Below are 27,241 nucleotides of genomic sequence, written 5' to 3' on the forward strand. Positions count from 1 at the left end.
TGTGAAAACTCACGTTGCTAGGATCTCCTCCTCCTCATATAGGAAGCATCTTTAATTTCCTAGGGCTGAGTTAGGGGCTTCTAAGGGATGCCACCAGCTTCCATGAATAACTCTGCTATCGACAAATTGTTTTGTGATCATCTCTTAGCTCCCCTGTCTCCCACATTACACTGTCTACTCCCTGAGGGCAGAGACTTGTGTCTTACTTATAACTTCCCCACATACCAGAGTGCCTAGCACTGGTAGATCCTGTGTAAATGATGGATGGATAATAGATGGAAACTCTCCCATTTCAGGCTGCAGTAGATCCCCATCTATGTGTGGCCTCTCTGAGGTCACTGGATTTCAGGCACACACAATACAGGGTCCAGCTGAGCAGTGGGGGGCCTCAGTTGCCAGCAACAGAAAGGGGTGGTGGGTGGCAGATAGGTGGCAGTAGCCAGCTTCCTGAGCAGGGCAGGGTTTGGCAAACACCCAACCAGTATTGCCTTCACTCTCTGACCTTTCCTCTCTGGAAGGAGGCTCAGGTTTCAGCTGCTTTGAGGGAAGCTGTCCTGCAGCACCAGCAGACTCAAAGTGCCCTGTCTTCGCTCAGTCACATGCTGTGATGGCCCAACTGCAGGGCAAAGGGTGAGACCTAGGGCCAGCAGCATTGTTCTGAGGAGATTAGGGGGCACAGCCAACCTACCTATCACCACCTCATTCTTAGAATTTCTCTTTTAAGTTTTGAAAGATCTCTGTGAAGGTAAGAGGTTAAATATTAGGTAAGGGTAAGGGTAAGGTTCTTGTGATGTTGTGGAGATAAAGCCTGGCCAAACAAGACACTGACAGCAAGGCTGTTTGACCGAGTGTCCCTAATCATCAGATACCTCAATCACTGGAGAATATCATGGAGCTGACAGTCAGTCTGAGGAATCTTTCTGACTGCCATGACAAGGACCATCTTGTAAAGAGAGGATTTTCTCTCCCAGCATACATGAAGTGGCGACCTTCTCCCTCTTGCTCTTAGGAATAGGGATTTCTTCAAGTTTCCTACTCTGCTCCTGTTTCTCCCAGCACTTTCTTGTCTTCTCTCCTCCCTGCCTTTTCCTTCCCTTGGGGGAAGAGGATTTTCTTCTCTAAGGTCAAGATCCCATCCTCGAGCCACTTGGGTTTTGTTTTCCAACCTTCCTTCTTTCATAAACCACCTCCTGTGTCCTTTAGTCCTTATTGCTGTGTCTGCCTGGATTCCTGGGTTCAGAGACCCAGCCTGGTACCCAGCATGTCTCAGGTCCCTGGGGAGAAGCTGAGATCACAGTCCCAGTTGTTGAGAGTGATTTTGGTTGGATTGTCACCAGACACATGATCTTGAAATCCTTACTGAATTGAGTAAGATAACCAATGTGTATTTATCAGGATGTCTCTGTCCATCTGGAACATTCGAGTATTTACAAAATGTTCTCCCTCTCCCTGTTCAGGCACTTAAAAATCTTTCCTCTAACAACATGTTTTGATTCTCCTTATATGACACCATCTTGGATTACAGCTTCTCCACGAGGAGTCAGGAGTTTTACTCTTGAAGTTGAGCTTCCTGTTGTTCTTTTGGTTCCCTCAAACTAATTGGGGACTTACTGTCTCCTATTGAAAACATTCCTGGAGAACAGGGAGACTGGAATGTGTAGAGGAGGTGAGATTGGAAGACTAATGGGAATGTGGCATTTTTCTTTATTTGCAGGCACCAGTATGTGCCCTGGGATCAAAAACATGAAAAAGAGCTGGGGTTGTGGCTCAGTAGTAGAGCACTTGCCTGGCATGTGTGAGGCACTACTGGGTTTGATTCTCAGCACACATATGAACAAATAAATAAAGGTCCATCAATAACTAATAAAAATATTTTTTAAAAAATGAAAAAAATTATAGTTCCTGCATTCCTAGTCTACAAGGAGAGAGAGAGAGAGAGAGAGAGAGAGAGAGAGAGAGAAACAAACTCCCTTTTTTTTTTTTTTTTTTTGGTACTAGGGATTGAACCTACAGACACTTTACCACTGAACTACATTGCTACCCCTTTTTGAGATATGTTCTCAGTAAGTTGCTGAAGGTCTCATTAAATTGCTGAGACTGATCCTCCTGCTTCAGCCTCCCTAGGTGTGGGAATTACAGGTGTGTACCATTGAGCCAGACCATCATTTTATTTTATTTATTATTATCTTTTGTTTGTTTGTTTGTTTTGTTTTTGCAATTCTGGTGATTGAACCCAGGGGTGGTCTGCCACTGAGCTTCAATCCCAGACCTTTTTATTTTTTCAGACAGGATCTTTCTAAATTGCCCAGGCTGGCCTCAAACTGGGATTACAAACGTGTGCCAACACATCCAGCTTATTTTATTTGTTATTATTATTTTGTATGTGTGGTGCTAGGGATTGGGTCCAGGGCTTTGCAAGTGCTTTACCACTGAGTTACATCCCCAGTCCAAAGATTATTTTAATATAAAGAAATACCCCAATTAGATATAAATAAGGTAGGCTAAGATTGCTGTAATGAAGAAGACAAACTTTGTACCTTCTTTATAAAACATGGCTAATATATCTTACCTTGCAGGAATGTTGTTAGAAATAAATAAAATCACACAGCTTTGTGGAACAGGTGACATTTGAACTAGATCTTGATAAACAAAGAGTTTGCCAGGTGGAGATGGTACGGAGAGAGAAATTACAGACTAATAATAATGTCAGGACTTGCCTAACCTGCTGAAATGTTTGCAGAATCAAGTAAAGTTGGAAAACACTTGGAAAGTAAAAGTACAGTTTAAGGATAAGATATTAATACTACTTAATCAGCCACTCAAATGAAGTCATAGCCCTGGAGAGAGATTTAAGAAAACAGAAATACTCCCATGCTTTTACAAATGCCCGAGGTATACCTTTGAGTAGTGTGTGGGGTGTCCTGTTCACTGTTTCAGGAAGAGGGGGAAGCAAGAGGATTCTTTTTTTTTTCCTCCTTTATTCTCAAGCACTTTATGACCATAAGGAAATTGAGAGAGCTCTGGTGAGTGGCTTGGGTAGAACAAGGGTAAAGCAGAGAGAGCCTTCCCCTGCTAGCACTTAGCCTTTGAGCTTTCATCCAGCCCTTGCAGGTTTTGTGTTGTTGGGATTATTGTGGTAGCCCCCAGATAAGGAGGCAACACTGAAATCCCCCAATGCCACCAAAGATGTATACAGATAGTTAGCGAATAGGCCATGAAAACTTGTTTGACTAGTCATTAGGGAAATGCAAATCAAAAACACAATGAAATACTATTATACACTTAATAAAATAGCCAGGGTACTCAACCACTGAGCCATATCCCCAGCCCTTTTTATTTTTTATTTTGAGACAGGTTCTTGCTAACTTGCTTAGGGCCTCACTAAATTGATGAGGGCGGCTTTGAACTTGAGATCTCAGCCTCCTGCCTCAGCCTCCCAAAGTCACTAGGATTATAGTTGTGTGCCAACACACTCTGCCATTTTAAAAAAATGACAATACCAAATGTTGACAAGCACAGGAACAACAGGAATCTCATCATTCCTGGTAGAAATGCAAAAAGTTAGCTACTTTGTAAAACAGCTTGGCAGTTTTACAAAGTTAAATGACCCATGACCCAGAATCCTGTTCCTGAGTATTTACTCAAGAAAAATGAGACCCCCCCCACCCCTTTACTATCCACTCAAAGACTACAATTCTTTTCTTTTTGTTGTGAATGGACACAATACCTTTATTTTATTTATTTATTTTTATGTGGTGCTGAGGATTAAACCCAGCATCTCACATGTGTTGGCACACTGAACTACCACCCCAACCACCAAGACCACAATTCTTTATAGTAGCTTTATTCACATAATAAGCTCATAATGAGAACAACCCAATATCCATCCAAATGGAAAAAAACCGATACATCCATATACAGAATAGTATTTAACAATAAAAAGGGAACAAGCTACTAATATATGTAACCACATGAGTAGCTCTCAAAGCATTATGTTAAGAAAAGTCGAAAACAAAACCCTAAGTATGCCAGGTGCCTGTAATCCCAGCAGCTTGGGAGGCAGGAGGATCACAAGTTCAAAGCTAGCCTCAGCAACTCAGCAAGACCCTGTCTCTAAATAAACTACTAAAAAAGGGCTGGGGATATGGCTCAGTGGTTAAGCCTCCCTCAGTTCAATACCTAGTACCAAAAATAAACAAAAAACAAAAAACCCTACATTTCCATGATTTCATTTGTATGACATTTTGCAAACGGCAAAACTATAATGACCAAAATCAAATTAGTATTTGCCAGAGGTAAGGGAAGAGGATTGACTGAGTACAGAGGAGCATAACACGTAGACAACTTTTTGGAGTTTTGGTAATGTTCTGGATATTGAGTGTGGTAGTGATAAAGCAATAGAATACATTTTTCAAGTCTCATCAAACTGAACTCAAAAAAAAGTGAACTTTACTAAATGTAGATTGCACCTTAATAAATCTAAATAGCAAAAGAGTCCCTTACCTTCTTGTCCCCAAATCAGGCTCAGGAAGTTGACATCCAAAAGTCACACAGCAGCTCAGCACTTGCCTTGAACAGATAATACATTTCATACTAAGCCCTGATCAGATGCTGATCTCCCCTCCCTCAGCCAAAGCTAGTGCCTACACTTCCCTGCCGTCTTTTGGCTTCCAGCCCTGGGACAGGGCATGCTTTGACCAAGCTCTAATTTGGGGCACGTAATCCCCATTTGTAACCTATTAACCGAGCCAAAGTTTCTGGTCACTGGGACTGAGCTTTGAGATGTTTGGCTCGCCTGTTACAACCCCATCATTAGGAACAAAGAGCACATTGGCTCCTGTGCAGTGGGCATTCTGCAGCTGCTGAAGGCATGTCTGGGGCTCTGTCATTTCAGTACTTCTCACATGGGTCAACTGTTCCAGTGTGCGGTGGGCCACCCGGGTTCAAGACATCTTTACAGCCGGGAAACTCCTGGCTCTGGCCCTGATCATCATCATGGGTGTTGTACAGATTTGCAAAGGTGAGTGTCATGGGAACACAAGGGCCCCACATAACTTTCTACCCCTTGCATGTGCACACCCTGAGGGTTCCCAGTTCTGGCTTTGAGGCATCTCTTCTTCACTCACTTGTCAGAAGGCATGAGAAGCCAATTTCTCCAGGATGGCTGGGGATAAGGAATGTCTCCCAGCTTGCAAAGGTTCATTTGGCCCCCATGACAATGCTCGCCTCATGACTTTAGCATGGCTAGGTAGTAACCCCGAATCTCTGGTCTCTATTGCTGTTTTGCCCAAAGTCCAGGGACCCCCCCCCCATCTTCTGTGGTACCTTATATATATCTTAAAATGGAGAACAGAGAAGGAGAATTTTATAGGTTTCAAAATTACTCATAATCTCTGCAAGAGAGAGCTCTACATTCCCGGGCCCCCTGCCAGCATTCCCCACTGGATTTGGTCCTTTCAAAGCATGAGTCTATTTGGTTTCCATGGGGCCCATGGCACCACAAGGCTGTGCTCAGCGCCACTGCCTCATGGAGAAAATCTGATGACAGAGAGACCTCCCATCTGCCCACAAGCCCAGAGTGGGTGGCCAGACTGGATGTTTACTCCAGGAAACAAGTTTCTGCTATACAATGGATGGATTTAATGGAATAAGTCCTTTATCAGGTTATGTTGTTTTCAGGAATTTAAACTTAAGGAAATCACTGTGCTATCTTATCAAAGATAGTGATGAGTTCCTCCTAATCTGGTCTCAATTCTTTCTCCTGGTCACACTAATCTCCTCATTTCCTGTCTAAACACAGGGTTACAGATGAATAAGTGGTTAGTTGCTCCTATCTCATCACAATCTCATGCTAAGCAAGTGCTCTACTACTGAGCTACTCCTACAGCCCAGCAACCTTTTCTGAGGGCCCACTGTGTGAAGGACACTGTGCTAAGCACTGGGAAGACAGTTTAAAGGCTCTTTACTAATGGCCTCTGAAAAGAGAGACCTAACACATTAGAAAGAAATAGGATATCAACAAAGTAAGCAAAACAAGCTCAAACTAATATAGCATTATAGAACCTTATGTTGGATTGTTTATTGTTTTTTTTTTTTTTTCTTTTTATTTTGTGGTGCTGGAGATTGAAATCAGGGCCTTGTGCATGTGAGGCAAGCACTCTACCAACTGAGCTATATCCCCAGCCCTTTGTTTGTTGTTCTTAATCCTTTTTTATGAAAATGTACAAACTTAGATGTCAAGGAAGGTGGTGATGGCCAGTGACTGCATTCCTGTGTTTCAAAGCCAGTAATCCAACCTCCCAATTTACTATGGTTTTTCCATCCAAGAACCTGCCTTTGTAAAAAAGGATAATTTCATAACTGTACTTTGAACCTGAACCTGATTTGGACCAGGTACTGAGAGGTCCTGGACCTGGATCTTCTTGCTCCTTTTAGCCCCATTCCTTCAATACTCCAGTACAGTAGGTTCATTGGAGACTAAACAGAGGTTTGCTGTTGGAAGGGGTGAGAGGCCAAATGGGACAGGCCAGGGGCTGCCAGGCCTGAATTCATCTCTCTGAGCAGCCTCTTGCCCTCTGTGTCCACAGGAGAATACTTCTGGTTGGAGCCAAAGAACGCCTTTGAGAATTTCCAAGAACCTGACATCGGCCTCATTGCCCTGGCCTTCCTTCAGGGTTCCTTTGCCTATGGAGGCTGGAACTTTCTTAATTACGTGACTGAGGAACTTGTTGATCCCTACAAGTGAGTTGAAATAGTCCAGCTCTTCCTCTTGTCCATGGAACACTACAACACATGGTACTAAAAAATGGACCAGGTGTGCTCTGCCCACTTCTCTTTATCACCTCAGCTCTGACCATGCCTGTGGCCATTTTGGAGTAATAGTCTATTTCCCAGGAATTTAAGCCATTAGTCAGTCTTGTGACTGTCCCAAAGCAAGCTAAAAGCTGAAAGCTATGCCAGATAACACCACTCCCTTAGAGAATGAACTGTGCCCCATGAGGCCTCTGGGCATCTTATTCACCTGTTTCAGGACAGGCCAGTCATTGTATCTGGAGGCAGGGGGAAGGGTGCATGGTGGAGATCTGGGTCAGGAAGAGATCAGCAGGTATGGAGTATACTTCTAGCCTAAGTTGTTCATTTCCTTTAAATTATCCTGTCCTGGTTGAGACACAACCTACCTCCTGGGGAGAGGGAGCCTGTAGAAGTGGCAGTCCTGTGCAGACCCCATAGCAAAGCAGGCATCCCAGCACAGCCTTCCTCTTACCTCCTCTCCCTCTACAGGAACCTTCCCAGAGCCATCTTCATCTCCATCCCACTGGTCACATTTGTATATGTCTTTGCCAATATCGCGTATGTCACTGCAATGTCCCCCCAGGAGCTGCTGGCTTCAAACGCAGTTGCTGTGGTAAGAAATCAAACTCCCACTCTCTCAAACCAGATTCCTGTCAGACTTGCCCCCTTAGGCCCACTGACTTTTCCCTAACCCATGGCCCTATGGAACTGGAAATCATCCCAAGTGCTCAGGGCAGAATCCACATGTGCCCTTGACAGGGTGTCTGCAAGTGCCCAGGATGGCTGGGTTTGTTCCAGGGCAGCTACCATGGCAGAACTGAGTAGCTGCCTGCAAAGCAGAAATGCTTAGTGTCTGATCCTTTACAGAACAAGTTTGCCAACTCCTGATCTAGGGCACTTTAAACTCTGGGTGTGAGGATTGTGTCAAGGAGACAGACTGCTCCTCACAAAGATATGATATTACACAAGGTACACCATTTCTCTCTGCCTTCATTCCTGCCTCTGGAAAGTATGCAAGCTGCCCAGGTTTGGTGACACACACCTGGAATCTCCAGGCTGAATCAGGAGGATCACAAGTTTGAGGCAACTCAACAAGACCCTGTCTCAAAATAAAAAATAAATAGGGCTGGGGATGTAGCTCAATGGTAGATACCCCTGGGTTTAATCCCCAGGAGAGAAAGTAGTGTGTAAACTGACTCCTTCCCTCATCAGGGAGAAGTGAGTGCTGGTAAGCAGTTTGCAGATAGGAGTGGTATATGTCCTTTGGGGAAAGGGCCAAGGGACCAGGATCCTTAATATCTGAGAAGGGCCCACTCTGCCAAACATGTTATCACTTGTCCCATCTCTAAGGACTGTTCAGAGCCTGTGACCAAAGGCCTTCCCCAGCAGAATGCCTATTCTAAATAGTTCCTCCCTGGTGCTTCAAATCTGGTTCAGGGATTATAGAGAAGACTGGTCCCCAGACAGTTTATTTCCTTCAATACGAGAAGACTAATTTATAACTTCACAGCCTTCTCTTTCTCAGCCTAAATTCTGGCTGCTTCTTATTTTTCCATCAATATAATTTGTTTCTGTGGACTTAGAAATTCTCACTCTATGAGTCAGGATTAATCCCTGTTTTATAGACGAGAAACTGAGGCCCCAAAATTACATATCTGGGGCCAGGAGTAAAAGTGCTCAGTGGTACAGCACTTGCCTGGCATGCATGATGATCTGGGTTTGATCCCCAGAAAACAAACATACAAAAAACAAAACCTTGCTCAATGTGGGGCCAGGATTTGAACCCAGATCTACCCAACTCACAAGCCTGTGTCCCTCCCTGGGCAGAGAAATTGTGCAGGGTACATGCCTAAATCCACCCAGCTTCCAATCCTGGCCCTTCTACTTCCTGGGAGTGTGATCTGAGGCAAGCTACCTAATCACTATGTGCCTCAGTTTCCTCATTCATTAAACAAGGATGTAAGTGTCATTTCATTACTATTACTATTACCTACACATACTCTCTCCATATAATTAGCCCAAAGCATGTTTTGACTTCCAATATGTAGTTACCACTGTGGAAGAGTGTGGGAAGAGGCTCTCGAGGAACTTAGCCAGAGAGAATCAGCAGATGGGGATGAGAAACAAACACTCCAGAAGTGGAGAGCGAACCGGAGGTGGGGAATTGTAGCTCTCCTTTTCCACTTAATCCCTTTGTTTTCTCTCCCAGACTTTTGGAGAGAAGCTCCTAGGTGTTATGGCCTGGATCATGCCCATTTCTGTTGCCCTGTCCACATTTGGAGGAGTTAATGGGTCTCTCTTCACCTCTTCCCGGTGAGTGCTATCTGGGTCCTTCCCTAAGCCAGGGCCACTTCTCTGTGCACATTGCTCTGTGTGTTTATGGTGGCTCGTCTCTGTCTGCAAGGGTTGTATGGGCACCTGGGTGGTGGCTCTGCAGAGGCGTGTGAGTATGGGTGCCAAGGGGTTATGCTGCTCATGTGGTGACCTACAAGGTGTGTGGTATGCAGGTCCTAAGTGCTTCACATGTAGTGGCCTGCACATATCAGAAGGAGCAAGGGCTGTGGTGGGCAGCAGGATGGTGTCTTGGCTACAGTCCTAGAGCCCCCTTTTCACTTGCCTGGACATAAGCTGCTGCTGGCGAGAAAGGAACCCCACTCTGAAAGAGACCAGGATGGAGACTTGTACCTGGGGTCTCCTGGGCCTTATCTCCCATAAATGTTCTGGAAGCAGACTCCACATGGGATGGGATCACTCTGAGTGCCCTGAAGATACAGGGCTACTCCCTGCTCTACAGGCCAGCACTGCAGGAGGCCACCCACAAGTCTCAGTGGAGAATCTGAAGAGAGAGGGTGGCGAAGAGTAGAAAGAAGCATTCATCAGTGAGAGAGCCTTTCAGCCAACCCCCTGGTTTCTAGGAAACCAGAAGTATGAGTGGGCCTGGAGCCACCCACTCCCATCTTCTCATATTCAGGAGTCTGGCACCTCTGTGTCCCTTCCTACCATCTCCATAATGGGCTGTTGAGGCTAGCAGATGCTGGATGATTTCCATTTGTGTGACCCCCAAAGTTCTTAGAAAGCACCTCCTGCCCTGTGAACACAGTCCTACTCAAAAGATGAGTCCCTGAGTTCAACTGCTTCCTGTCACATCAAGAAGAAGAACCTGTGAAATGACAAGGGAATGCCATGTTTTCAGGATCCAGGAGAGGAAGGATGGAGTGTGGGTGTCCCCTGTGCCCCGGGACTCCATGATACTCACCCACAGCAACCTCATGTGCGTGTTACACAGGAGCAGTGGCCACCTGGAGGCCCCAGCCGGGGGCAAGCGGTGGAAGAGCAGTGACCCATGAGACTCTCTGAGATCTATTGGAGGACAGTGACAGCCCACAGTCGCTTTAGAGTGGGGTTTGTCCCTCAGGCCGGCCATACAGCGGTCTGCGTGCATGTGGTATGGTTGTGTGTGCATGCAGGAGACGGAGCGTGGAGTGTGCTCGGCCTCTGGTTCAGAGGTGCATCCTCAACCCCCAAGGCCTCCTCTGCTCATCTTCCAGTTCCCTCATTCCTTCCTCCTCCTTCCCTCCTCTCACTTTTTTGTGCACTGGGGTATGGAGAGGATGATCCTTCCCCAGGAGTCTGAGTGTGTGTGGGTGCGTGTTATGCTTAATGTCATTGTCTCCTCCGTTGTCAGCTAGCCCAGCCAGAATTATTTCTTGCAAACTTGACACTTATAAACGCTGTGGGACCTGGACAGTTACACCAAGTCCTGGCTGCATGTGGAGGAGGGATGTGAATGCAAGACCCTGGCTATGTGCACGATGAGGCCCACAGAGCCTTGGCTCCTCCTTGTGCATGAGGCTGCTCTGTGGAGGCCCAGCAGCATGAGGAGGTGGGGGAGGGGGGGATGCATGAGTCCGCATGAAATCAGTGACATTGGCCTAGATCGTTCATGATGGCAGCTGCTATGGGTACTTGAGGCCACAGTCAACGCCAACACAGTGACAAGTTGCTATTGTTAGCTCCACCCTACCCCATACACAGATTACAAAGTAAGTGACAGTTCTTTTCAGAACTCCCTAGTGTTCTGATTCTGTTCTTCCTGTTATCATACAATCCTCCTCTCATTAGTTAGGTCCTTCTTTCCCTAGAAAAAAGGGAAGAAAAAAAAAGTGATCTAATCCTCACTACTATGTAAATGACTGCTAACAACTTATACTTTCTGTTATGCATTTTATGTTATGATTTCTTTGTCTCTCCCTCTCATTCTCTTTCTCCTTTTTCTGGTGCTGAGGATCTTCAATTTCTCTTTTTAAAAAACTTTTAGTTAGTTATAATCCCAGTGACCCAGGAAGCTGAGGCAGGAAGATTGCAATTTTGAGGCCAACTTCATCAACTTAGTGAGGCCATGTCTCAAAAATAAAAAGCCTGGGCTGGGGTTGTAGTTCACTGGAAAAGCACTTGCCTACTATATGTGAGGCACTGGGTTTGATTCTCAGCACCATATATAAATAAATTAAATAAAGATCCATTAACAACTAAAAAAAATATTTAAAAAAATAAAAAGTCAGTTGTCTAGGTTTGATCCCTAGTACCACCATAAAGAAAAAAACTTTTAAATTCCAGTACCCTAGTCATGATATTATATTATAGCTTTGGAAGATGTTACCAATAGAGAAAACTAGGTAAAGTTCCCCGTATATTATTTCTTACAACTATATATGAATTTATAATTATCTCAAAAAAATTTAATTTTCAAAACATTTAGGGGTTGGGGATGGAGCTCAGAGGTTTAGTGCTTGCTTAGTGTGTTCAAGGCCCTGGATTCAACCCCCAGTATTGCAAAAAATGAATAAATTAGAAATTAAAAATTAAATATAATTGTCTGATTATAAATGTTTCATTTTAGAATTTTAAATGTTTTTTCTAGGGTTTGGGGACATAACTCAGTGTTAGAGCCCATGTATAACATGCTCAAGACCCTGGGTTCAATCCTCATCACCAGAACTAAGAAATTTTCTCTAATGTTTAAGGAAGAAAATCAATCTTTCTTACAATCCCACCACTCAGTTGGCATTTTAGAGTATTTTTCTGTGCCCATAAATAATTTTTAAATTAATTGGAATCAGTTTTCTATCCACTTTTTTCATTTAGTGGTGTTGTAAGCTTGTTCTTATGTAATCAGTTTTTGTTCGAAAAACATTATTATGACTTTGTAATTTTCCATTTCATATATACCATAATTTTTTTAAATCAATCTCATACATTTCAGCTAAATTAGAATATTTCCAGTTTTTTATTCTCATCAGAATGTCTTTGTATACACATGCCTTTTACCACCTTACTCTTCATTTCTTTATTTTGCAGTACTGGGGATTGAACCCAAGGTGCTCTACCACTAACCCACATCTCCAGCCCTTTTTTTTTTTTTTTTTTTTTTTTTTTTTTGGGACACAGTCTTACCAAGTTGCTGAGGCTGCCCTAGAACTTGTGATCCTCCTATCTCAGCCTCCCAAGTCATTGAGATTACAGGCATGTGCCACTATGCCTGGCTTCTATTAGTTTCTTTAGCATGGCTTTTTAGGAATAAAATAAGTAGCCCTAAGTATATAACTTTTAAGTACAATTTATCTGCGATAAAATGCACAGATCCTAAGTGTTCAATTTGATGAGTTTTGACAATCATAGACAGCCACACAACCACATCCAAAACGTATCCCGTGTGCCCAGGTTCCAACTGCCCCTTTCCAGTCCACCACCTCCATAGAAGTAAGATAAGAATGTTTTTAAATTATTCCACATGCAGTTCGGTCACAGTATATAAGGGAATCTTTATTCCTTGAAGGTAGGAAGGCACATTTTTAAAGGGATGAAGACCCTAGGCAAAGGAGAGGCCTTGTTACTACAGCCGTGCAGGCATTGGAAATGAAGAAGAGCAACAATGCCATCATCAGTACCCTGAGCCAGGCAGACCTCTTCACTCATTAGCTGCCTGTGGTGTCTCTGCACCTACACCTGTGAACATGGGTGCTAGGACTAGTGGGCTGGAAGGTGCAATGCAGAGGCTGTCCTGGTTGGAGGAGGGGTGCTGCTCTGTGGATAAAAGGTGGGCATAGAGAAGGAGTCTAGGCTTGCTGGTCCATGGGCTCTCCCAGGCTGACTTGCTTTTCTCCCTGCCAGGCTGTTCTTTGCTGGAGCCAGAGAAGGCCACCTTCCCAGCGTGCTGGCCATGATCCACGTGAAGCGCTGCACCCCAATCCCAGCCCTACTCTTCACAGTAAGGGCCCCTCATGCTGCTGGCCTAATACATACCCTCCCTCTCTTTGTAATCCTCTCAAGTGGGAGTGCACCCACACCTCCTTGTCACCCTCTGATCTCCTAAATTTCAATGGGCCATAAATAATCTGGCAATTGTATTCATTGGCTTTGTCAATATCAAGGGATAGAATGAGAAAAAGACTCTGAAACGCCTTAAGGCTTTTAGGCTCTTTTCATTCTCCCATCCTTTGGGGGCAAAATGAGGTGACTGCTGTTGGTTTCTATGACCTCACAGAGACAGTTCTGCTCCCCTGAGCCTCTTGACACCTGTTACAGCAAAATGAGGTGACTGCTGTTGGTTTCTATGACCTCACAGAGACAGTTCTGCTCCCCTGAGCCTCTTGACACCTGTTACAGCAGGGATACAGCAGGGATTCAGCTCTGGTCCTCTGCTCTCAGCTAATCACTGCATGTGCCTGCCTCTCCCTATCCAGCTTCTTGCCCCAGGACATCCTGCCAGTCTCTTGGGAAACTTTATTGAAATTAATTCAGTGTTAAGGGTACATCAAATAAGAAAAATCATAGAGGGAGACTAATAAACTGAAGTTGAAGAAAAGGAATTTGGGGATGGGGAAGACATGCGGGTAACATGTCCCTAGAGTAGACTCATCTAGAGAGAGCTAAAGGAAGGAATAAAAACTTGTCCTGATTAAGTCTTTTAAGTTATTTTTTATTTTTTTCTTCTGGATCCTGAATAAAACATTAATAATTACTTTGGCCTACTGGAGAAGTAGTTAGAAATTGGATAACAGAGCTCCTAGGAGTCAAGGACATTGTACAACATTGGGGAAGTTTCAGAATGTTCAGGTATAGGATGAAGGTCATCTTGATTGGTTAGTTTTAGGAGGTGGCTGGAGAGAACAGTTGGGTCACATGCCTTAACAGTACTGTTGGTGGAGTACTATGTCTGCCAGACAAGTATAGCCAGAATCAGGCCTATTCATCCATTAAAACCTTCTCAATCAGTACATAATGATGCATGCCTATAATCCCAACTATTTAGAAGGCTAAAGCATGAGAATCAGGATAAAAATTTAAGGCCAGCTTGAACAACTTAGTGAGACCCTATCTCAAAAAGGACTGAGGTTGCAGCTCAGTGGTAGAGCACTCCTGAGTTAATTTCCTAGTACCACCAAAAAAAAAAAAAAAAACCTTGATTATTCTCACCATTAGATCTCACATTGGCCTTCACAGATTATCAGAGTATAGCATGTTCTGAGAAAGCCACAGAGATAATTTTGAAGTTGGAAAGTGACCTTCATCATGAAAACCTCAAGGATATTATGAGGGTTAATATTTGCTTTTAAAGAAAAAATGATAGGAAAACAAATTAGATGACTTAGCTAGGAGAAAAGGGTGACAACAAGAATAAAACTCTAATCTGCAGTTAATAATCTTCCCTAAGGGGTTAAAAAAATTACCTTGAGCTATAACCAGGGAGAAATACAAATGAGACCAGGTTGACATCAAGTCAGTGGCACCTGTCTGGCCAATCCAGGTGTCCATTCTGAGTAGTTAGTCCCTATTCCATACCAGTGGTTAAATATTTTTGGTTTTGCCCCTGTAATAAGTGAGAATTTCCTAGCAAAGAAGGTATAGTAGCACCTGGGCTATTAAAAGTAGTCATGAAGTCTCTGTCTTGAAACATCCATTACAAAATGGTACAGTCTGTCTGGAAGGGAACTGCTCCAGACCTCTGAACATCTCCTTCAGTCTACAAATGCCTTTCTGATCACTGATGATCCCCCTCATTTCCCCAGTGCATCTCCACCCTGCTGATGCTAGTCACCAGTGACATGTACACTCTCATCAACTACGTGGGCTTCATCAACTACCTCTTCTATGGGGTCACAGTTGCTGGACAAATAGTCCTTCGCTGGAAGAAGCCTGACATCCCCCGCCCCATCAAGGTGAGAAAATGTCCTTTTGGAATTCCCCTCCTCTACTGGTTCTAGCTGCAGAGCACATTTCTGAATTACCTCTATTCTTGGCTATTGGCCACAGATGACCATTTCTGTGATGGTAGTAGTATGTAAATGAGAGTCCTTTCTCCACTGGAGATAAGACCAGAGCAAACTGGGCATGATGGTGCATGTTTGTAATTTCAGTGATTTGGAAGCCTGAGGCACGAGGGTCACGAGTTTGAGGCCAGTCTGGACAACTTAGCAAAATCCTGTCTCACAATAAAATAAAAAGGGCTGGGGATTAGCTAGAGCACTTACCTGGCATATGCAGGGCCTGGCTTCAATCACCATCACCACAAGTAAACAGAAGAAGAGGTAGGATTAAAGGGAAGAAGAGGTAGGATCACCTTATCTCCTCTGAGAGGAGCAGACAAGGAAGAGAAATCAGGACTCACAAATGGTCAATGAGGATGGGTGAAGCCCATGGAGTTAGTACTCTTTCTGAACTAAAGTCAGGGCCCCAGCCTGCCTTATGCCATGCTCACTCTCCTGATTTCTTGGGTCTTGGTGTGCTTCTTTTCTCAAAATTGCTTAAGAGAAACAAAACGGGGCTGAACCTGGTGAGAGGGATGGGCGTTTCCCACAGTGAGCCTAGAAGTGAAGCCAGACAGACCTAGGTCATTGTCTTCCTGCCTCTTTTCCACCCAGGACCTTAGCAAATACATTGGAACATATGAGCAAGCTTCTCAACCCTCATGGGCTTCTTTGGCTGCCACAGGCACTTGGCCTGGATGACAAAGCCTTATCTGACCCCACCTGGGAGGGAGGACATGAGCAATAAGGATGGCTCCCTCCCTGGTTTCCCCATCCTCTTCCTGTCCCATTGTCCAAGTTCATCAACATTTATTGACATAGCATCAGCCCTGTGGAACACACAGCTAAGTGAAGCCCAGCCTTAGCACTCAAGGATGTGGGTGAGAGAGGTTTCCCCGATCCTGGGGATGGTGGGGGCCACGCAGCTCACAGTACCTCTGCTCCTCAGATCAACCTGCTATTCCCCATCATCTACTTGCTGTTCTGGGCCTTCCTGCTGGTCTTCAGCCTGTGGTCGGAGCCAGTGGTGTGCGGCATTGGCCTGGCCATCATGCTGACAGGAGTGCCTGTCTATTTCCTGGGTGTTTACTGGCAACACAAGCCCCAGTGTTTCAACGACTTCATTGGTGAGTTGGTGAAGGCGAGAACTCCTGGGCTGGAATGGAGTCACCTGGTTGGGGAGCCCCCCAGGATCAGGAAGCCTAGGCTTACCTTCACCTACAGGGTCTGGAGAAGGAGTTGGGGGCAGAAACAGCAGATCTTTCCAGAGACCCCTGAGCAGAGAACAGCTGAGATTTCCATATAGACTTTAGCCCTGGGAGAACAGGCAGCCTACCAGCTGCCCTGCAGAAACCACCCCAGGCTGGCTATAGATCAGTGCAGATCCTGGAAGTGAGGGGTCAGTGGGCATAGGGAAGGTGGATAGCTGGGGTCTTGATGAGTGAGAGGCAGCTAACAAAAGATGTAGGAGACAGATGAGGTGGCCATTTCCCAGACAGAATCTCCAAAAGGCACTGGTTGCTCTGTTGAGGCAAAGCCTGGGGTGGAAAGCTGGTTAAAGCCATGGTCCTATTGGCCCTGTTGGCAGGATACCCAGCACTGACCCGGTTTCTGTGTGGTCTCCTTTCACAGAGTTGCTTACCCTGGTGAGCCAGAAGATGTGCGTGGTTGTGTACCCCCAGATGGAGGGGGGGTCGGAAAGAGAAGGGGTGAATGAGGACATGGAGGAGCAGCAGCAGGCCATATACCAACCCACTCCCACCAAGGACCAGGACTCAGTGGAGCATCCCCAGCCCTGAGGACCACCATCCCCTCAGCTGGCTACTCCCTCCCTCATCCTGATCTCTGCCTTTTCCCTGCCTGGGTCTCCCCAACACACACACACACACCCCTCTGCTTCTATCAGGCAGGGCCAGGACCTGTGTGTGGGGGTGGTGAGAAGTCAGAAACAAATACACTGACATTTGTACCCAAAGAACCAGCCTCTTATCCCAGGGCCTGTGTCTAAGGCCCTCACACAAGGGTTTCCCATGTTCCATTAGAAGAGAGTGGAGATGCCAAGGGTGCCCTACAGGGCCTCCCTCCCAGGCCCAACCCTCAGATGTCTCTTAAGCACCTGAGCTCACTACTGCCTTCCTTCCCCACCCCTGAGCCCAGAGGAGGCCTCAGTTCAGAGAGAACCACAGTAACTCGGTTTGGGAAGACAGACTCAAGAGAGTCTGTCACCACCTAAGGTCAACTGGAGAGACCCATACATTTTTCTGTTCACTAGGGACCCAAAAGTAGAGGGGATGCGTCCCTCTGCTGCCTTCTCTGTCTCATCCTACCATTCCTCCACCCATCCACCCTGGGCTCCCTATCCAAGAAAGCCTTCTTTTGTGACACCTCCTTCCCATTAAGCTGAGGACCAAGAAGGAGAAGGATGCCTCTTCCCCAACCCCAAGCCTGTGGAACACAATGGGAAAGGTTCAGGTGGCAGAAGCCCCAGCCCTGCCCCTGCCTCTTGCATCCTGCCCCCAACGTGGTGCCAAAGCTTCCCCAGGCCAAAAAGGCTTTTTATTTCAGTATCACGTAACTGTCTCTCCTAAAGACAAAGCCATTCTGCTCCTCCTCCCTCCCCATCTCCATGGGAAGAAGTAGTGGCCCCCTTATCCCCAAAGCTGCACCCTAACATACCCTTGTGGAGCCAGCACTGCCGGCTACCAGTTATGTCCTTTCCTCCTCCCTGGACCTTGGCTCAGGGGCCCAGTTCGAAGGATCCCCAAGCCTCCAGGCCTGAAATCAGAGCCAAATCAGCCTTAAGTCACCTTCCATCCAAGAACTGGGCCTAAAAATACTCCCTTATTTCTAACCCTCAGGACAGACCTGATATTAAATGCCTTCCCTGTGTGGAAGGTGCTTTCCCACATCCCCAGAGCTGCCCATTCCACAGGCTGGGGGACTATTTCGGGAAGAGAGTGTTTTCAGAAGGCCAGTTCTTCTCCCCTCCCCCAACTAAAATGACCCCTCCCTCCTTTCTGGTCTCACCTGGGGCAGGATGAGACAACAGTGGCACAATGGCAGCCACTTTGAAGATCTTCAGAAAAGCACCTTGTGGTATGCGGGCTCTGACCTTTCCCAGTACTCCAAAGCAGTGGATGGTGTTTGCCCTGACCTTGCAGCCTCTCCCACCCCACCCCCACCCCCACCCCACTTGCTGTGCTAGGGACATAGAATTCTTTTATCCCAAGCAAGATTCCCTTTTCCCCCTCCCATCTGCTTAAACTGGAATATCCAGGGAGCCGCTCCTGCCCCAGCTTGCCTCTCCACATTGGTGAGATGCTAGATTTGGGCTGAGTTATGGCTCCCAGAGTGGATACTGGCTGGGCTGGGCCCCCAGAAGACCATCTTCTTGGTCTTCCCTCTCTTCTCATTCCTCCAGTCTCCTCCCTTCCTTCCATTATTTGTTATTATTATTTTGTTTTTTGTAAAGTGGATGCCTTACTTTTTTGGATAAATATTTTTGAAACTAGTATTTCTATTTCTTTTGGATTTTTTAAATGTAAGGTGGTTTGGGGGGGTGGCATTAGAAACTTAATGACAATATGTCATTGAGTTGGTTTAAGTTTTGTTTCCTTTGAGGTTTTCTTCTTTTCTTTTCATGTAATAAAATTTTAAATGCAAATGAAGTTGATTGTGTTGATAATTAAACGACTTTCAGAAACAGAATCACTGGGCATTTTTTCTTAGAAGGTCCTCCTAAGAGCCCCCTCTCCATGCCTCTATGGGGTTCCATACTCAGGAACCCCATAAATCAACAGTCACCTCTCATTCCTCCTGAGGACTTCAAAATGTTATTAAATTCCTGCTCTTTGTGCCATCCTGAGAACCTGCAGATTAGTTGGGAAGAAAGAATCACTACCCAAGATGCGACATGGGCTAGTAGAGGGAGGCAAAAGCAGGGATGTGCCCCTCAAAGTCTGAGCAGAATGGGAAAGGAAGTGATGAGCTGGGTCTATGGAAAGACTTAGAGGGCCCAAGGAGCATGCTGGGAGGTGAGGCTGGTCCACTCAGCCATACAGAAACATCTGGGAAGAAGACTAGGAGGATTATTTGACTAGGACAGTGGAAAGGAGGAGAAGTTAAGGTAGGCCAAGTTCCTCCTGGTGTCTAGGGTTAACTACTAGAGGAAGTTGATGGGACTAGACCCAGTACTTGCTCTGTCCCTCCCTTTCTGGGCAGCCCTCCCAGCAGCCTGTCCTGAGACGGCATCATTCCTGAGTGAGCACTGCTGACAGAGGTCAGGCCCATGAGAGGTGGGGGTTGAGACTTCACCCGCCACCATCTGGACACTGAGGACACAGGCAGGTGGGACGCCTCCACTTCTGGTCCTCCAGCTCTCCTGCTTTGTGGCTGTCATTCTTCCAGGCAGGCTGGAAACTCGCCATCCACAGGGACACTGAGCTGGCAGGCCAAACACATGGCTCCTAAGCCCAGGCCATTCACTAAACAGAACTGTGCCCTTGGGCAAGTCACTTCTGTTCAGTATTTCAAGGGGGGGGGGGGGAGGGAAGGAAGGAGAAAGAGTTGGACCCAGTCTCCGTTTCTCAGTCTTATTTTTTTGTGTGTGATTTTTTTTGTTGTTGTTTCTCAGTTTTCTGGCATTAAGTTGTCCCCAAAGGGAAGAGGCCAGTCCTGTACAGGAGGCTGTTATCCAAGGCCCCCTTCCTCAACACATATAATTTTCCTCTTCTTGGCTTGCCCCAGTCCTCCTCTGCGTCACCCCATTCTGGTAGGTCCAGCTCTCCCCAGTCCCCCCTCCAGGGAGACACTTGTCCCTGGGGCCCCCCTCTCTCTGTAAAGTGATACCTGCTGATCTTTTCAACCTGGTCAGATGGGCAAAAGTGGGTGTCCTCCTGGACCACATGCATTTATTTTTAACCTGGGCCTTTCCCCTGTCTTAACCCTGCCAATCACTTTAATGCTGGGAATTTCAGATGCTCTGAATTTAGAGAATTTGGAGACCTTTTGAAAGTCACTGTTTTTTTGATCATTGTGCCCAAGGACTTTGCTATATGCTGTGGGAATGGCAAAATTATTCCTGAATTTTCAAAGCCAGCACAGACTTCAATTGCTTTTTGTCCCCCTAAGGTAGGGGTGTGTGTGTGTGTGTGTGTGTGTGTGTGTGTGTGTGTGTGTCTTACTGGGGATTGAACCCAGGGCATTTCACGACTAAGCCACATCCTCAGCCCTTTTTAATTCTTTATTTCTTTCTTAGTTTTATGGTATCAGAGATTGAACCCAGGGTCACTTTACCACTGAACTACATTCCCAGCCCTTTTTATTTTTTATTTTGAGACAGGATCTTACTAAGTTGTCCAGGCTAGACTTAAACATGTGATTGCCTTGCCTCAGCCTCCTGAGTAACAGGGATTAGAGGCATGTGCCACCTCATTTGACCTCACCTGTCCTTAATTTAATTCAGGAAATATGGTCACCACAGTTGAAGAGGTCCAAAATATGTATTCAATGCTACCTTTAAAGAGCAAACAGCTGCCACGCATGGTGGCACATGCCTGTAAGCCCAGAGGCTTGGGAGGTGGAAGCAGGAGGATCACGAGTTCAAAGCCAGCCTCAGCAATTTAGCCAGGCCCTAAGTAACTCAGTGAGACCCTGTCTCATATATATATATATATATATATATATATATATATATATTTTTTTTTTTTTTTTTTTTAAAGGCGGCTGGGGATGTGGCTCAGTGGTTAAGTGCCCCTGTGTTCAATCCCCAGTACCAAAAAAAAAAAAAAAAAAAAGAGCAAATAGCTGACCCCAGTGAAAAGAAGCCAAGAATGTGTACAGTACATGGCAGAGCCTGGGCAGGGCCTGGTACCTATGTGCTCAAAGCCTATCTGTGGAAGTGAGGTGACATACAAGGCAGCAGGTAGTAGGTCTGCACTTTGGAGACACGGTAAGAACTGCAAAGAGAGATCAGAGGAAGGGAGATAGAAGATCAACATTTACAGGGACTAGTTGCTTTGCATGTATTATCTTATTCAAAGTTTAATTAAACAACCCTATGAAGGAGGTGTTACTACTACCATTTTACAACTCAGTAATTTGCCCAAGGTCATTAATAAGTGACAGAGGCTGATTTGAGCCCTTTCTAACACTCCATCGCCATGCTCAGTCACCTCTCTCTGGAGAAGCCTTGGTTCACCAAAGACGTGGTGCTTGAAGGAGATCAGTCACAGAGTGTGAGATGACACTCATTATTTTAGATAATCCAAACAGGTAGCAGCTGCAGCAATGAAAAGAAAATTATCTTGCTGCCCTGAAAAGAAAATTTTCCACTCCTGAGCAAGAATCCCGGAGGGGCCCTTGATAGGCACTGCCCTCCCACCTCACTCCTATCCTATCCTGTCAGGAGCCCCCTCCCTGGCCCTGATGTCAGGAGCACAGCTGTCCCCGCCAAGCCCTCAGTTACTGGGCAACACTGATGGCAGTGTGCAGGTAACGTCAGCACCCACCAGGGAGGCCAGGGGCTAAGATCCCTTATCTCACCATGGCCCAAGCTTTGACTTTCTCATTTCCTGCAGGCTCTATTTGCACACACACACCACCCTACTTCCTCCAGCACCCACTTCACTGCTGCTGACGCTGACTTCTCCATCCCTGTGGTGGCCCAAGGCGGGTGAAGGAGGTACTGAGTCACACAGCAACCTTTTCCCCATCCCTTTGGCCCCAAGCCATTTCACTTACAAGCCCAAGACCCTTTCTGAAATCAGTAAGGCATCCTCACATGACCTTGGGCAGCTCAGTCTTGTTTTCCTTCTTGATAAAGCAAGAATAAAAATACTGCTTGCCTTGCCTTCCTTCCTACTTAACAACAGCAAAATGGTCAGCATGGAAAAAGGGAATGTTTCAATCACCAAAAAAGCATAATTTGTCAGAAAATACAAGCCCTCACCATTAGCATTATTTCAAAGTCAGAGAGAGGGTAGAAATTTTCCTCCTTGAGACAAACACTGGCAGCATTGCTCCCAGCAAGCCCTCATCCTGGTAACCTGACTGCAAGCCCCCCATCCTTACCCCTTTTCCTCCTCTTCCCAATGTTGAACAGTCTTGGCCAGTGCCAGGGCTGAGAAAGTCTGCCCTCTGCAGTCCACCTGATTCCAAACAACCGCAGACTCCCAAATCCACAATTTTGTGCCAATATTGTCACCTAGTGGTCAATTCAGGCACTGCCACCAAATTGAAGTCACTTGGCTTTGGTACCTCTTTTGGCTGGAGTCCTTTGAAATGAAGAAAAATCTCCTATCTATTTTCTGAGATCTGTATCTAGGAGCATGCCAGGTCAGGACTTAATGATAAAGAATATCTGTCCATACTTCAAACTACACAAAAAAGCACCTGGGACAGGTGTGGAGTAGGGAGGATGGGAAGGAGGATGTTATCAAGACTTGGCAAATGTGACATGTAGCCCATCCATATGTGCCCTACTGTGGCACACTCATAGTGACCCAGCCTATAAAAACTTCTGCACTGCCCCCCACCAACCCCAAGACACTATAGCACTTGCTGGTAACAAAAGGGCCAGTAACATATTTCTTATGTGTCCTTTTCTTTTCACTGTACCTAGGCCCCTTTTGAAGATGAAGCTTCACAGGTGAAAGGAGGGCCATAGCAGGTGTCTCCAACATGCCAGAGTGGAGAATTCCCAAAGGAAAGAGAAAAAGAAAGCTGGGGGACAGCACAATATCAAGAAATGCAAAGAGGGAGCTATGGGCTTCTCCTAAAGACTCTGAAACAGAGCCCCAGGAAGAGGTAATGACAAAAGAGAAGGCATCTCAAGCCTCCAAGAGGAAGTGGACCCAAGAGACACATGCTGGAGGTCAGAAAACGGCCATGCAAAAGGAAAGACAGCAAACTGAGCTGCAGCGAGCTCCTGAGCTGGCAGCCCAGGGCACAGGAAGTGGGGGGCAGAGCCTCAGGCCCAAAGTGGGGGGCAAAATGCCTGCCTGAATCTTTGCAATGCAGGGCAGTTGGAAGAGAGAGGTGCTGAAGCCACCCGAGGAGCATGTCTGTAAGTTCTGGGGGCAGTGGCCCCCCAGGCTTGGGGTGCAGGGCCCAAGTCCTGACCAGGCACCTCAGTTGTTCCCAGGCAGTCAGGGACTATGCCAGACTGCTAGAGGTAGTGAGGGCTGGAAACATGTTAGTGTTTGGGCTATTGCACAGACCCTATGCATAAACCTAGCAAATGACCACACTCTGCACCAGGCCTCTGTGCATAGCTTGTTCCCAGGATCTATCACTACTTCCAATACCCCTCAAACAACACCTCCAGGCCAACACTCAGAAGAATGGTCTGGGAGGTGGGGCTACAAAAGGAACGACTGTCCCCCAGAGTAGGTGGAGCTCAGCTCTGGAGGGGGGACCAAGAGGAAGGCGTGTCAAAGGAGGAGTTCAGACCAAGCTGGGGGTCGGCACTGGAAGAGAGCTTTCTCTATTCACTCTGAACTGGCACCTCATTCTGCACAGTTGGGAAGGAGGAGAATGTTCAGAGTGAGGTGTGGATTTGGAATCCTCAGCAAGGATTTGGAATCCCTGGGCTCAAGGGAGTGGAGGTATTTCCAAAACCTCTGCTCCTGTGCATCTCCAGACCTGGCTTGGACCTCACCAAAGTGCTCCAGCTGTTAACTAGGTCAGGGGCCCCCCTTTCTCAAAGGCCTGCATCCCTCCCTCTGGGGTGTGCCCAGCCCCTCCCTAAGTCACCCCCGGGAGAGAGAGGGGGAAAAAAGGGAAGAGAAGAGAGGCATTGACTGCAGAGGAAGGAAAAGGAAGCAGAGCAGAGGAGAGAGGAGAGAAGCAGCACATGAGTGGGTGACAGAGTAGACCAGAGAGGGCAGATCTAGGGCAGGGGGAGATCGACAGAAGGCAAGCTGAGCATCCTAAGGGGTGCCCCAAGAGCAGGGCCCAGGGGCGGGGAGCCAAAGGGGCGGGCCGGCCATGTCCCACGGGACCTACTATGAGTGTGAGCCCCGGGGTGGCCATCAGCCACTTGAGTTCTCAGAGGGCCGAGCCGGGCCTGGGGAGCTGGGGGACATGTGTGAGCATGAGGCCTCCATCGACCTCTCTGCCTACATCGAGTCTGGGGAGGAACAACTACTCTCCGACCTCTTTGCCATGAAGCCAGCGCCTGAGACCCGAGGCCTTAAGGTCCCTGGAACTCCTGCCTTTCCCCACTACCTGCCGCCTGACCCGCGACCCTTCGCCTATCCCCCACATACCTTCGGCCCAGATAGGAAGGCGTTGGGACCTGGCATCTACAGCAGCCCAGGGAACTACGACCCTAGGGCTGTGGCCGTGAAGGAGGAGCCTCGGGGGCCAGAGGGTAGCCGAGGCATTAGTCGAGGCAGCTACAATCCCCTGCAGTACCAAGTGGCACACTGTGGGCAGACAGCCATGCACCTGCCCCCAACCCTGGCAGCACCCGGCCAGCCCCTGCGTGTCCTCAAGGTAAGAGCAACCAGTTTTCCCTGCTACCCAGGGGCTGCAGCAAGGCTATGTGGATGGGGGAATTATGAGGCCATTGCTTATGCTGAGTCTGTGTTTGGTGTTGCTCTGTGAAATGGACTCACCCAAGGTTCTTTGTGCTCACTACCAGACCATGAGCCCACTCTTTCCTTCTCTGTGAACTCACTCTCACCCTGAACTCCATTCTGTCCTGAAACCCCCGTGGCTGGCTGATCTTAGCTGATGTCAGACCCCTTGCCAGCTTCCCTGTTGCCCACCATGCCCCTCTTCTTGTTTCTCTGCCTCCCGCTTCTGAAGAGGAAATGCCTGTCGATTGTACAAGAGACTCACCACAGATAAATGGAGGAAAAGTGTCCTTGGAGAGTGTGAGAGCATAAAAGGGAATTTTGGTGTGAGGGAGAGGACCCTTTGCATCTGGGTTACTATCTTTCACCAAGGCAGGGCAATGACAGGTCTACCTTGAAAACAGGAGCTGGCTCAGAACCCTAGATTTCTTTGACGCCCCCAAGGGATCCCCCCAGCCCCGCTGCTGAGATTCCTACTTCGTCTCCACTTGACCTCTTGGTCAGCCCTCATCACTCCATACCTCTGTGCCTTCCCCTCCAGGCCCCTCTGGCTGCTGCCGCGCCCCCCTGCAGTCCCCTTCTCAAGGCGCCCTCTCCAGCCGGCCCGTCGCACAAGGGCAAGAAAGCAGTGAATAAAGACAGCCTGGAGTATAGGCTGCGGCGGGAGCGCAACAACATCGCAGTGCGCAAGAGCCGGGACAAGGCCAAGAGGCGCATTTTAGAGACACAACAGAAGGTGTTGGAGTACATGGCGGAGAATGAGCGCCTGCGCAGCCGTGTTGAGCAGCTCACCCAGGAGCTGGACACCCTTCGCAACCTCTTTCGCCAGATCCCTGAGGCTGCCAACCTCATCAAGGGTGTAGGGGGCTGCAGCTGAATCTGACTGGTGGACTGTGGGCACTAGACCCCTGGCTTGACCCTGGAGATCTTTACTCTGCTGGGACCCTAGACCTTCACAGACCAAATCCAAGACCATTGACAATGGCAGCTGATGGCTAAGGAAGGCAGGACCCATAATGATTCTGAATAAATTGCACTGTGATTTGCTGCTGGGGTTGTTCACTGGGCCTGGGCCTGGGCCTGTTTGTGTGTGTGTGTGTGTGTGTGCGTGTGCACATGTGTTTTCATGTGCATGCACATGTTTAGCACAGGGGACCCTGAGGCCAAGTAATGCCGTGTGCCTGGGTCTACATATGTCTTGTCTCTTATAGCTCTCTCGAAACTACCACACAGCCAGATCATATGTCTGTCACTTTGCTCTTCTCTCCCTTGAACTTGCTCTTCTCTCCCTTGAGCCACCCACTCTGTCCTTCTGCAAGCAGAAGGGAGGCTCCCCACACCACACACACACAACCTGGTGCAACTCTGGATACTTTGCTGACAGAGCCCTAGAATTGGTAGGGCAATTTCAGCACCATACAGTCTCTGTGCTAGCCTGCTCTCGCCTGAAGGTGTAGTCTGAAAGCTCCTGCCCTAGGTGATCAAGGAAAATTCCTGATGGCTCTGCCATATTTATGGTCCTTTAGCTCTTGATCCAGCACTCTGTATCTTCTCTTCAGTTTGATAGCCTCACCATTGTCAATGGTGACATTCCTCACCACTGTTTCCACCTACCTACTTCCATCTTTATCCTTTACCCCTATTTTAGGGGCTCTGGTTCCCTAAAAGTGGGGAATTTAAGTGTTTGGGAGAGGAATCAGTTATCACCTGGGAAAGGCTCAACTGGGAGACTTGATTTGTATGTGAGCATTGATAATGAGGAGGAGGAGGACAGTGTGCCTGTGCCAGTAAACACCCACATTTAAAGCAGTTTCTTTTTCACAGAATTAAAGCCTTGGAGGCAGAAGAGTGCAGTAATTAAGAGCCTCAGTTTGCATCTCCCTCTGCTATTTACTGGTGGTGTGACATTGAACCATTTACTTCTTCTTTCTCTGCCTCAGCTTTTTCATCTGCAAAATGGGAGTAATTTTGGTGCCCATCTCATAGTCAGTACTGGGGATGGAACTAGGGGCACTCTACCACTAAGCCTCATCCCCAGTCCTTTTTATTTTTTTACTTTAAGATAGGGTCTCACTAAGTTGCGAAGCTGGCCTTGAATCTGTGGTCCTCCTTCCTCAGCCTCCTCAGTAGCTAGGATTTCAGATGTGTACCTATAAAAAACAGAGCCTGGCATATCATAAGCATGAATAGTTGTTATGATTCCACATTGCTATAACTGAAAGTTAACTGTAAAATTCTCATTTTACAGATAAGGAAACTGAGGCCTTGGAGAGGGGAAGGAAATAACCAAGAATCATGGGACTGTTTAGAGGCAGAATCTAATTTAGCTCCATAGTTGGGCACCATGGCACACATCTTAAGGCAGAAGGATTGAAAATACAAAGCCAGCCTCAGCAGTTAAACAAGGCCCTAAGCAATTTATCAAGACCCTGTCTCAAAATAAAAAATGAAAAGTTCTGGGGATGTGCCCACCTTCACTGAATATACTTGAGGGTAGTGACAAGTGCCAACTATTAAGACTCAGAGGTTGGGGCTGGGGATGTGGCTCAAGCGGTAGTGCGC

At 47.0% G+C, this 27,241-nt stretch overlaps 2 protein-coding genes across 3 annotated transcripts in view; both read left to right on the forward strand.

Moving 5' to 3' along the window:
- Positions 1 to 18,790, forward strand: part of SLC7A8 (solute carrier family 7 member 8) — a 59,978-nt gene extending 41,188 nt beyond the window's left edge. Inside the window, exons 5-12 of one of the 2 annotated variants that reach the window (XM_081290522.1) lie at positions 4,895 to 5,020; positions 6,588 to 6,741; positions 7,282 to 7,405; positions 9,002 to 9,105; positions 12,964 to 13,060; positions 14,862 to 15,011; positions 16,048 to 16,225; positions 16,731 to 18,790. In XM_081290522.1, the coding sequence (XP_081146648.1) occupies positions 4,895 to 5,020; positions 6,588 to 6,741; positions 7,282 to 7,405; positions 9,002 to 9,105; positions 12,964 to 13,060; positions 14,862 to 15,011; positions 16,048 to 16,225; positions 16,731 to 16,897 (1,100 nt within the window). In that variant the 3' untranslated portion in view covers positions 16,898 to 18,790. The remainder of the gene's footprint in view (positions 1 to 4,894; positions 5,021 to 6,587; positions 6,742 to 7,281; positions 7,406 to 9,001; positions 9,106 to 12,963; positions 13,061 to 14,861; positions 15,012 to 16,047; positions 16,226 to 16,730) is intronic. The other variant, XM_081290523.1, reaches the window with a different exon arrangement.
- Positions 18,791 to 24,014: 5,224 nt separating this feature from the next.
- CEBPE (CCAAT enhancer binding protein epsilon) lies at positions 24,015 to 25,556 on the forward strand (the record flags this gene model as incomplete). Its single annotated transcript, XM_081290541.1, has 2 exons — positions 24,015 to 24,596; positions 25,221 to 25,556. The coding sequence occupies exons 1-2, from the start codon at positions 24,087 to 24,089 to the stop codon at positions 25,554 to 25,556; spliced, it is 846 nt and encodes a 281-aa protein (XP_081146667.1). The 5' UTR covers positions 24,015 to 24,086.
- Positions 25,557 to 27,241: the final 1,685 nt, after the last annotated feature.

Source organism: Spermophilus citellus (genome assembly GCF_964194105.1).
Source record: "Spermophilus citellus genome assembly, chromosome: 4".
NCBI classification, from domain to species: Eukaryota; Metazoa; Chordata; class Mammalia; order Rodentia; family Sciuridae; genus Spermophilus; species Spermophilus citellus.